This window comes from Octopus bimaculoides, chromosome 24 (genome assembly GCF_001194135.2).
Source record: "Octopus bimaculoides isolate UCB-OBI-ISO-001 chromosome 24, ASM119413v2, whole genome shotgun sequence".
Classification (NCBI taxonomy): domain Eukaryota; kingdom Metazoa; phylum Mollusca; class Cephalopoda; order Octopoda; family Octopodidae; genus Octopus; species Octopus bimaculoides.
The window spans coordinates 16817870-16830801 of record NC_069004.1 but is presented as its reverse complement, the minus strand read 5'-3'; the positions used below and the strand labels follow the sequence as shown (position 1 = coordinate 16830801).

Below are 12932 nucleotides of genomic sequence, written 5' to 3'. Positions count from 1 at the left end.
CTGCTAGAGATGGTAACGAGATTGCTAGAGACAGTAACAAGATTGCTAGAGACAATAAGGAGAGTGTTAGGAACAGTAACAAGATTGCTAGAGATGGTAACAAAATTGCTAGAAACATAATAAGGTTGCTAGAAATGATAACATGACTGCTAAAGATGGTAACGAGATTGCTAGAAATGGTAATAAGATTGCTGGTATAAAAGATTAATATAGATGTGTTTATTAATGAGATCCTTTTATTCTTTTGCTGCTTCCAGCTACTGGATTGTATCCATGCTGGGGTACTATCTTCAAGGGTTTTTCGTAGGTCATATCAAATCCAGGAGTTACAGTACTCGTTTATTGATATCTAGTCATGAGATGACTAAGTTCATCTGAGTTATCACTCTTTATAGAGTTACATGCTCTTTAGGTTCCACAATATATTACCACAAACACATATCACAGGTTTCCATAGTTTCCCATTTACCAAATTTTACTCAAGACTCTATGCAGTGGGATTGAACTCAGAGGCAAGTGGTAGCAAACCTCTTAACCACTCAGCCAGCCTGATGATTTCCTGCAATCCTGACAGCAATGAAAGTAACAAAGGAGTATTAGCAACTCAGTGTAGAACAAACATCACGAAGGACTTTGTTCAAAGATCACTGGTTTTTTCCACTGCTTTCTAGTAAATGTTTGCATCCTTGACCCATACACACCAGCAAAAGATATACATACAAGCACAGCATAGTTGGAAGGCAGTTTGCTTTCCAACCATATGGTTCCAGGTTCAGTTCCACTGCATGGCACCTTGGGCAAGTGTTTTCTACTATAGCCTTGAACTGACCAAAGCCTTGTGAGTGGATTTGGTAGATGGAAACTTGTCGTGCGTTTGTCCCCCTCCACTGTTGGTGTGTTTATGTCCCCATAACTTAGCTCAGCAAAAGAGACCAATAGAATAAGCACCAGGCTTGAAAGAAAAAGCACTGGAATTGATTCATTTGACAAAAAGTTCAAGGTGGTGCCCCAGCATGGCCACAGTCTAATGACTAAAACAAGTAAAAGATCTGCACTCCAGTTGAAGAAATTATGTGTCTGAGAATTTACTAAAGCTGGTTTTGCTGTACTGCTGAGCAAATGAAGCAATAACACTAAAGTCCCTTCGTTCTTAAGTTATATCCATAACATGGCTGGACAGGTCTGCAATTCAATATATGGCCATGTCCTAAAGCCCTCAACTTCTGATGGAGTCTTAGGAGCACTATTGTGGCACATGGTATGGCTTGAGTGATTTAAATTTGGCAGCGTATATCATTCAGCAGGTCTTCAAACAGCTGATTTCTTTCTAGATTGCTAGAGACGGTAATGAGATTGCTAGAGACAGTAACGAGATTGCTAGAGACGGTAACGAGATTGCTAGAGACAGTAACGAGATTGCTAGAGACGGTAACGAGATTGCTAGAGACGGTAACGAGATTGTTAGAGATGGTAACGAGATTGCTAGAGACGGTAACAAGATTGTTAGAGACAGTAATGAGATTGCTAGAGACGGTAACGAGATTGCGAGAAACGGTAACAATCTTTGCTATTTCCATAACCTCGGGATGAGGGTCGGAGGAGAGCAATAGTAGCGTGTACCAAACACTAATATAGACATTGTTCACCATAGAGAAAGAGAAAAGGTTGAGGGGGTGGGGGGAACAATCCCGCTGCCACCAAGTATTAGACTTGCTTCATCAACCGCAAAGGAATAAAAGGTAAAGTTGACCACAGAAGGATTTGAACTCAAAGCATCAAGTAGTGGAATGAATACTGCAAAGCAAGCTATTCAAAGCTCTAACACCATCTAAATACAATATGTCACTCAACATGTCTCAATTCTGTCATACCATCTCTGAGTCTCAAGATTCTTAGTTCTAAGCTAAACATTTTCTTCAGTCTGTTGCTCACAATTCTCATCCAACACACAGCAATTGTTCATCAGCATTTTTTGCTTATTTATTGCTTTTTTTTCTTAGTTTATATCCATTTTTTGATATGGTGTTTGACAGATGGATACTCTGATGAACTTTTCAAACTGTACAGCAAAACTGAAACTAATCAGTCAGATAAACTAGGCAAACTGAATTATTCGTCTGCCCCATGGTCCTCAGGATGGTGGGTGATCTTGCAGCAACTAATAAGTGTATATATGTGCATGTGTGGTTGTGTATGTCAGTTCTTTGTCTAGGTCTCACAAGAGATGACACAAGACATGGAGAAAATATGATTTGCTTCCAGCAAAAGAAAGACACACATTGTCTTCACCAATAAGTTCTTTTGATATGATCCCGTAAATATTTGTTCAGTTAACTCATCAGACAAAGTGAAACAAATGACAGAATGTGCTTATACCATGATGTCTGTACAAGCATGCATGTCCATGTCACATTTATGAACACATACATCATGATTAATTTAAAAAACATTTTTCCACGATAGCGTTAGAATCTGATACAACACCAAAAAAAAAAAAAACACTTTTCTTTCATGCCATGTGTATGTTTTTGGTGTGTGTATATGTACATGTACTGAAGCTGGTAAACACAAGCATTTACCTAATTATCATATATAAGTATAATCCAGCAGCTGTTGACCAGGAGAAAATCGTTGAGCCATGCTCAAAAGTCTGGTAATCGCTAAGAAAAATTTCTCGACAAAGGAATTCAATGGAGGCTAACTTTCATCACTCAAAGAATTAAAGGAAAAACTATAAACTTGGAATTAAGCCCCAGAATCAAGAGATCTAAAAATAAACAAAGCAAAGAGAAACGTCTTTGCAATAAAGAATAAAGAATCCTACAGCCATCTGGGGAGTGGCCATGCTTGATATGCAAAAAAAAAAAAAAACTGTAAACAGGAATATAGAAATATTGTGCATCCAATATAAATTATGGGTGCACAGATAGCTGATACACAGAAACAGGGTAACCATGAAATGAAATGACTAAAGAGACTCCCATAGATAGTCAACAATCTCTATTACCAGGGTGACCTAATGAACAGTGAAAATGGATGCTCGAAAATAGTAGCCCAAGGAAAGATGGGTGCAGAGAGTTCAGGGATCTGTGACCTCTACTGGTATCAATGCAGTTTTCTTTTTCTCTAAATAAAGAGCAGATTGTAAGATATTTGGTACAAAATGTGATACTGCATTGTAGTGAAACACAGGGATTGAAAGCAGAGAATGAGTAAAGGCTGAAAAGAAACGAAGCAAGTATACTCTGCACCGTGTGTAATTTTAGGGTGCGTAAACAATCAGGCACAGATGAGCTGAGAGAAAAACTGAGTATAAGAGCAATTAGATGTAACATGCAAAAGTGAAAATTACTTCACTTTTACACGATATATATATATATATATATATATATATATATATATATATATATATATCTGATGCACATAAAGGACAACACTTAAGGTAAAGAGGTGACAACCAATCCAAGTAGAAGAAATCTGTGAAAGAGGAAAGCCAAGGAAGAAGTTTTGAAGATCAATATCTAAATGCTGAACCTCACAAAGGAGATGACAAGAAGGCCTTAAGACATGGTAAAACATTGTGTAGAAGACCTGCCCAACCCATGCAAGCATGGAGAAATAAATGTAAAATAATGATGATGATGGTGATAATGATGACAAATGATATATAAGTATGCATATGTGTGTGTACACATGTAGAAGCATGTGTATTGAATAGGTTTGCTTAAAGACAGAAGCAAACAGGCTCAATACACATAGTTCAGTTGATGGTTGTGTTATGGCAATTACTCTAACTAGACAACTTGCCACACACACACGCATACAGAGAAAAGCAACATGAACTAACACTCGTCAACAAATTCTATGGGGACTAACCTTCTGCTTGATGTCATTTATAACAATCTTTGCTATTTCCATAACCTCGGGGTGAGGGTCGGAGGAGAGCAATAGTAGCGTGCGCCAAACACTAACATAGACATTGTTCACCATAGATGTGCATGTGGAGAGGTTGGAGCTGGATGATGTACGCCTGATGCGGTCGCTATTAGCAACACAGAGAGTGCCACTGCCCGACGCAGTAGCCCCGGCACCAGAGTCTGGCATGATTAATCCCTCCAAATTTGAAATACTGTTGCTGCTTGACAGCCCATGTCCTGAAAAAAAAAGAAATGAAAACAAATTATTACCATTATTATTAAGGCAATAAACTAGCAGAGTCATTAGCATACCCAGACAAATACTAAGAGGCATTTCATCCACCTTTATATTCCGAGTTCAAATTCTGCTGAGGTCGACTTTACCTATCATCCTTTCAGGGTCATTGAAATAAACACCAGTTGAGCACTGGAGTTAATGCAATCAACTAGTCTGCTCCCACAAAATTTCAGACCTTGTGCCTATAGCAGAAAGGGCTATTATTATTATGATTAAAAGAAATCCAAAAAGGACCTCCTTCAGTCATGAATGACCATGGGATTGCACCTAGAAAGTTTCTCCAAGGTTGTTTATGAAAGACCAGCAGTCATCCATGCAGACCAGCCTACCCTCTACATACCACAGATGTTATCCAAGAGAAAGGCGAAGGCCAATACAGCTTGGCACCAGTGATGTTGCAATTCGTTTCTACAGCTGAATGAACTGGAGTAACGTGAAATAAAGTGTCTCGCCCAAAAACACAACATGCAGCCTAGTCCAGGAATCGAACTCACTATGTCATGATTGTAAGCCTGACGCTCTAACCACTGAGCCATGCGCCTTCACTAAAAGAAATCTATAATTATACTTATTGAAGTGGTAGCCAAAACTATTATATTATTGGGAAAATGTCTTGCAGTATTTGTTCTAATTCTTTATAGGTTCTGAGTTCAAATTTCACCAAAGATCAATAAAATAAAGTACCAGTCAAATGTCATGGTCAATGTAATCAAATAACTTCTCGCCTCAAAATTGCTGGCCTTGTGTCTAAACTGGAACTTATAATAAGGTATTAGTTGGCCTAATCATTTGTAAATTAGACAAAATGACTTGTGGTATTTGCTCTGACTCTATGTTCTGAGTTCAAATTCCACTAAGGTCACCTTTGCCTTCCAGCCTTGCAGGTCAATAAAGTACCAGTCAAATACTGAGATCAAGAGTATCAACTGTTCCTCTCTCACAAATTTCTGGCCATGCACCTATATCAGAAACAATAACTACTACTACTACTACTACTACTACTACTACTACTACTACTACTACTAATGTTGTTGTTATTATTATTATTATTTTCATTATTATTCTAAGGTGGGGAAACTGGCAGAATCATTAGCAAACTGGATGAAATGCTTTGCGAAATTTCATCCGTCTGCATGTTCTGAGTTGAAATTCACTGAGGTTGGCTTAGCCTTTCATCCTTTCAGGGTCAGTAAAATAAGTACCAGCTGAGCACTGGATACGATATAATCGACTTACCCTCTCTCTCAAAATTGCTAGCCTTGTGCCAAAACTTGAAACCATTATTATTACCTCCACCTTAGCGAAGGCAAAGGTATTGTTTTCAGACATGTTTGTTTGTCCATGGACAAGATATCTCAAGAAACACTGGATGGATTCGGATGAAACTTTCGCCTCGTGACTCGCATGAAGTGATTAGATTTGGGATCGATCTGGTACTGGACAAGGATTCTGGATTGTTTTTCCATTTTTTAAACTTAATTTTTGAGAGCAATCAGGTTCATTTTTAGTATTCTCGCTTGTGAGAGTTTATTTCAAATATTCTCTCTGGTTAATCGTTGAGAGGACATTGATGTTGCCTTAGCGGAGATTTGCACTCTCTGAGTGCTCTTATTATGACTATTTTATAAGGTAGCAAACTAGCAGAGTCATTAGCATGCTGGGCAAAATGCTTAGTGGCATTTCATCCATCTTTACGTTCTAAGTTCAAATCCCACCAATGTTGACTTCATGTTTCATCCTTTAGAGGTTGATAAAATAACAACCAGTTGACCACTGGGGTCGATGTAATTGACTTGTCCCCTGAACTCTTTGGCCTTGTGCCAACATTTGAAATCATTATTATTATGTAGTAGTGGTAGTGGTAATAGTAGTAGTAGTAGTATCGAATTGTATTTATATTGCGTGTTCACTGCACTGCAAAAGCACAACTAAGTGTGCCTTGATGTCTTAGTTTTGTTGTCTTCAGTTTTGAACTTGTTCATTTTACTGTATTTGACAGTACTCTACATAATACGCATACAGTGCTATTTTCTGTATGTTATGCATATCTGCAAGTCATGGGGTGGAGTGTGTATATTTGTTTGCATTTCTTTCTATTATTCCCAAAGCACTCATTATTATAGGGATCATTTCAGTTTTTAGCCCCCAACATTTAGGTTATCTCTATTTGCAGATCTTTATACTTCAATTTTCTCCTTTACTTTGAGAGATACATTACCTACCACCTGTCAAAGCTGAATATATTATTTTCAAGCTCTTCATGTTCTAAGTTCAAATCCTGCCATGGCCAACTTTGCTTTTCATCCCGCTTAGATTGATAAAATAAACTAATTCACTGTTAATAGTGCAAGTCATAAATCCATTTATCACGCTCCTCCTGGAAACAACTGAATTCCAATCCCCATATGAATGTAAAACAGCTGGATCATGAAGATGTGAGCAATCATTAAACCTATAGAGCTCCTAGTTTGATCCCAGGGTTTGTCATCTTGGGAAAGTGTCTTTAATCAGTTTTGTTCAATACTTCATGAGTGAAATTTAATAGACAAAAACTATAAGGATCTCATCGTTATGTATGTATGTGGATATCTTTTTGCTGAAGTATATTGAAAAAGGACACATACATCTGTGAGAAAACCAATAAATTGGGACATTCAAACAAAAATGACTTGCAATAAATATTCCACCTAAGTTATACGAGCACTTCCTTGTCAATCTTAACATCAGAAATGTAAACTAGTGATTGGCCTGTTTGAAATCAATAAGCATTGACACTTTTTTTCACAGAAAGCAAGATATAAAATAAAAATTTAAAATGTGTACTGTCAACCACCTATGTTTTTCCATAAGGTTAAAGAACCCTTTGTGTCAATGCAGTATAGTTGAACAGTTAAGTTTTACATCTCAATCACAAAATTCAATATTTGAGTTCAGTGCTTGGCATAATGGGCAAGTGTCTTTTTCTATTTGCCTTGTGAGAGAAATTGGGGAGATTGTACTGTAACTCCTGTCATGCTGATTTTGCCTGAAAATTACATTAACACCTTGCAGAGGGGAAGCAGTACAGACCACATGGAAACCCTGTGCCTCACTTTGTGCAGCATCATGTTTTCAAATATACCACACTGAGAAGAGGCTGTAAATACTCTGTAAAATCCCTTGTATGAAAAATTATGCAGTTACTGAATGGCCTAATACCTGTACACAGCATAGGAGTTAAGGGTACATGGATCTGTGTACTCAGTCACTTACATGCTAATTTAATGAGCCTGATAGCTTACTTGATTGAACAGGCCAACCAAAAGCTTTTTGTGAGTGGATTTGGTAGAGAGAAACTGAAAGAAGCTCATCATATATACACACACACACATATACATACTAGTTGATGTATCCTTGAGAGTTTGTGACAGGAAGGGCATCAGGCCATAGAAAATCTGCTGGAATGAATATCTGACCCATGCAAGTAGGGAAAAGTGAACATTAAAATAATAACGATAATGATGAATCAACATTTAAGTAGGAGGAAAAAAAAAATACTTACGACTAGTTGCGGACTTTAAATTACCCCGGGAGGCACTACGTTTCATGCCAGCAAGAGGTAGTGTCAGATAGCCGTCTGAAGCAGAAGTAGGAAGAAAGGCAATGAGAACAATAAGCAATAACAAAATCTAATGATAGCTTCAAGATTTCACATTTTCACAGGTTTACAATTATGAGGTGGTATCAAAATGACCCGGACTAGTTTTGTAGCACACACTTGCACACACAATGAGAGCTAGCAGTGACCTTCATGAGGTAGTGTGCTGAGTGACATAACTGTGTTTACTTTGCAAGTTATGAAATTGGTGTTTTTATGATCACATGTATGCTGTAGTCTGCGATTTTGTCATGGACAGGAAGCTGGAACAAAGAGCCAACATGAAATTTTGCATTAAACTTAGGAAGTCTGCTACGGAGACATTGAGTATGCTTCAGCAAGCTTAAGGCAACGAGGCAATGGGTCATACACAATGTTTCGAGTGGTACAGGTGCTTCAAAAGCAGAAGGACATCCCTGGAAGATGATGGGTGATCTGGAAGACCTGGCATAAGTATCAGCCCTGGAAATGTGGAGAAAATTCATCAGCATGTGCATGAGGATCGTCAGAGGACAATCAATGACATTGATGTTGTTGGTCTGTCATATGCGTCCGTGCAGGCAATCCTAACATCTGAATTGAACATGCGGCATATCTGCCAAGTCTGCACCTTGCCTGCTGACCACTGAGCAGAAAGAACATTGTGTTGAAGTTTATCAAGATCTCCTTCAGTGTGCCACGGATGACCCATTCTTCATATCAAGAATCATCACCAGTGACAAGAGCTGGGTCTATGGATATGACCCTGAGATGAAGTAACAGTCGTCACAATGGAAGAGCCCTTCATCTCCATGACCAAAGAAGGCATGACAGAGCCACAGAAAGCCACAACTCAATCAAGAGCATGCTCATCATTTTTTTCAACATCCACAGTATTGTGCATCAAGAATTCATCCCCCAGGGCCAGATCATCAACCAAGCATTCTACTGTGACACTTTGAAGTGCCTGAGCGAGGACATTCGGCAAAAGTGACCGAATCTGTGAAACGCAAAGAATAAGGTTCTTCACAACAACAAAACATTCAGTCACTGAGCCCTCCTCACTCATGAGTTGTCACCATCTATATCTCTCTTCCTTCACTTAACCATTCCATTTATATTCTAATCCCCGTCCCATGTGAGTATGTCCAGCACTTTGTCACCATTTCTATCCTGCTGTCACTCACTCACTCTCTCTCTCTCCTTCTCCTGCACTTCCCTCAGGTTGGGTAACCATGTATTTCTTTTGCGGCAGCACACCTATTTCTGTCTTCATTCCTGATCTCTCTCTCTCTCTCTCTCTCTCTCTCTAGCCAGGTAACCTTGTACCTCTTCTATAGCCAGACACTTGTTTGTCTTTCTGTCTCACTATAACCTTTCATCATCCAACACAAGATCACCTCCTCTAATGCCCTCTTCCCTCTCAAAAGAGATTTCTTTTGTCTTGCAAGTTACTTGGTGACCCTGTCATTGCAGGTGCCACTTAAAAGCACCCAGGCCACACTGTAAAGTGGTTAGCATTTGGAAGGGCATCCAGCTGTAAAAACCTTACCAAAACTGACCTCGCTTGTGCTTGTGCTACTCTGCTGAGTGGTTTGTATTAGGAAGGGAATCCAGCTGTAAAAATCCTGGCCAGCTTTTGTCAAACTGTCCCACCCATGCCAGCATGGAAGGCAGACGTTAAATGATGATGATGAGTCCAAACCTTTTTGATATCACCTCATATTTTATCAGACAAGGTAGAGATGGATTTCATTCACAAAACACTGCACTCTTTATCACACAATTTTGGAACAGAACTTGTCGACAGTTTGACAAATGAAACTGATGACCAAAGAGTCAATAGTCCTGCACCCTTATGTCAAAGACAAAAGGTCTCATCTTAAAAAACAATTCCTTCCTTTTATTTAATCCAAATTCAAATGTAAAGATATAAACCTGAAGATATTGGTGTGACAACATTCCACCCTCCAGGTGTCACAGCGGCTATCATAGGGGCATTCTTCTCCCGCAGTCGTTCTTCTCCTAACATTTGAGATGCCACAGCAACAAATGGAGACTCAAACTGTTGCACTAGACCACCCAAAGCAACGGCAAGTTCCTACAAACAGAGATCATAACCACAAGGGTCAGCAACATGTATAACAGTCTTGATAAAAACAAAGCTCTTAATAATGAATTCTTACATTGAACATAAAACCAGAAATTTGCTAGAAAAGTGATTAATTAATTAAATTAACCCCTGGCCATTAGTACTTACTTTTATCACCACAAAAAAAAATGCTTGGCAATATAAACACAACTAGAACTAAAAATGTAAAGAAATATAAATAAATAGATGATAATCTTTTTCTCTGACATCTTCCACTTCTAGAAGAGGTAGTCGATAATGTAAAGGATTTTGTGTACACAACACTGGCCAAATCAGAAAGTCTCTAGCAATGACAACATCAGCAGCTTCAGTCAATCTAACACTGCATCTGGCTAGATCATCATTAGTTTAGAAAATGTTGCTCCAACAAGATAACACTCTATAACTTAATTTTTCTAATTCAAAAGGGTGGCCAGAGGTTTTCTCAAATTTGTCCAATCAAAATTAAGTTTTTTTCAAATAAAAAATGCTGAGCTCTTGCAATTAGCCACTCGTTATTTACCAGTGAAGCTAGCAACAATGACAGGTGTGATAATGCATGTAGAAAATTATGAAATCTGAGAAAGAAAATACATACCTTTCGCACCAGAGAACTTCCATCATGTATTATGTGTGTCAAACTCATCCCAATACCTAAGTCTATGTTGCTGGCGTGGTCGCTACGTGCTGACGAACAGCAGCTGATGTAAGTTCCCAGCGCGTACACAGCAGCGGCACGAACCTAGAAGCATTTTTTTAATAAAAGAAGTTTAATAAATTTTTTAAATCTAATAAATGATTAGAAAAATAAAAAGAGATTTATTTGATCAACTTAAAATGATCACATTGCTAGTGATTTTTACTGATTCACACCAATAATTTTACATCTGCAAGAACAATGAAAGGAAAATGTAGTATTGATATTATTGTTTAATCCTGAGCAGTTCTGTCTGAACATTTCCTAAAACACAACAATAGGGAAGGTGCTATCGTAAAGTAACCTTCAGGTTGAACATCTAATATTTACTGTTCTTATATGTTATATGTACAACATGTCAGTTCAGCTTTACTATTTGTTTAGTCTTTCTCTAAAAGTCATATGCTTCAAATACTACTGTTTCTATTTTAAAGACAATGGAATGTTTTCTAAGAAACTTTTGACTGCAACATTGATTAGATAACAAGTTCAATTGCTAATTTGAATGGACTTCTTGTTGCTGTTATTTCTCCCTCAAGTAAACCTTGATTGAGCAAATCCATGACCAAAGAGATTTCAGCAATGACCATTCCATCCTTTAATGGATATTTAGAACTACATTACCAATTGCATCTGGTTTTTTTGAAGAAGAAGAAGAAGAAGAAGATAGGATTGATCTGAGGGAAAATCAGCAGCTATTTTTGGCAGATTGAGAAATGCCATACAGGATTCTTTGTTCCTTGTTAGCTGGTCCTAGTAGATAGCAAGAAACTCATGCAATGACATGATTAATACATATCAACCATTCATAGCAGTTGAGTAAGAAAGAGAAAGATAACGTTTAGACCCACCCAAACTCTATAAAATGTGGAAGTTAAAACTTGGTTAAACTGGGAAAGTGTGGGATCATAAAAGATAAGAAATAGGTTTCAGAAAAAAATTTGCTTTAGTGAAACTATTCAAACCAAGTAAACCAAAGGACAATTGTATTTCAAGAAAATTAATTTTTTTTAAAAAATAGAACAACAAAGAGAAAAATACAAAAAAAAACCTCCCAACAAAATAAGTAAGATAAAGCCTTACCTCAGGTACAGAATCAGTGAGCAGGTTGCTCAATTTTTCATGTGCAAGGTCTCGAACTCCACACCATCGTGCTGATTCATAGTTCATCCAGACCTGTGGCAGGGAAGAAAGAGAGAGAGGTAAAGTATTATAGTTAACAATGTGTCATTAATATAAATATTCTTTATACAGGGTGGCCCAAAAGTAGGTTTACAGTAATTCAACTATCTCTTTTGCATTCATATATTAACAGTTTAGATCTTAATTATAAAAAAATATGAAACCATTATTCTATGCTAATTTAGTTAATTTTGTCAAGCTCCCTTTTCAGTTTGTAAGAAATTTAAATGTAATAAAATGTTTTAAAAGAAATTTAAAGTACCTACTGTAAACCTATACTTTTGGGCCACCCTGTATAATGTAAATGGTGAACTCAAGAACAGTAAGAAGTTGGTCTACAGTATCAACAACAAATACTCAGCTCATAGAAAAGTCTGCTAAGTTCAATGGTAATGAAAAGTGAAGATTCTAAAGTTTGAGTTTTTGCCTTTAATTTGAGTCAGGAGCCCTGAGAGAAAATAATGCTGTTGCTTTTGCTTCACACTTTTCTTCTCTTGCTCACTCACAAAGGTCTTGCCTTGCCTTTAGTTATCAACTCCTGATGCATTTGCAGTGGGCATTGTCATGACATATCTTGGGTATCTTTTCATCTGGCCAAACCCATCCTTCTCCAAGTCTGACCAAAGCCCATTTCTTCTAGAAAGAGAAGTATCGATCTTAGTGCAAGACTGATACTTTATTGACCCTGAAATCATTAGAGGTAAACTTGACCTTCATATTATTTGACCTCAGGGCACAGAGTACCATAATAAATATCTTAAGATAATTTATCAGACAATAAAAATTCAGCCGGTTCATCTAAGCACATGAAATATATGATTATTCACTTCTCAAGGAAAATTGAACTCATCAAAAAGCACAAATTGAAATAAAAGTGGTTAGGAAAGCAATATAGCTAATTCAACAATAGTATATTACAGAAATTCATATCCCACAAAGAAATGAAAAGCAAGGTCAACATAGACAGAATTAGAACCTAGACCAATATGTTAACATTGGTACTAGATCAGCCATTTGTGCCACCAAATAATTTTGATTTCTAACAGTGGGACACAAGAATGCAACTTTCTTTTTTTTTTTTTTTTTTTTTT

The 12932-nt window shown here is 37.5% G+C and overlaps 1 protein-coding gene across 1 annotated transcript in view; it reads right to left on the bottom strand.

The window, feature by feature from the left end:
* LOC106869827 (regulatory-associated protein of mTOR-like) overlaps positions 1–12932 on the bottom strand; it is a 79905-nt gene that overhangs the window by 27554 nt on the left and 39419 nt on the right. The window contains 5 exon segments of the mRNA XM_014915716.2: positions 3877–4154; positions 7757–7831; positions 9770–9932; positions 10561–10704; positions 11743–11835. Of these exon segments, the coding sequence (XP_014771202.1) occupies positions 3877–4154; positions 7757–7831; positions 9770–9932; positions 10561–10704; positions 11743–11835 (753 nt within the window).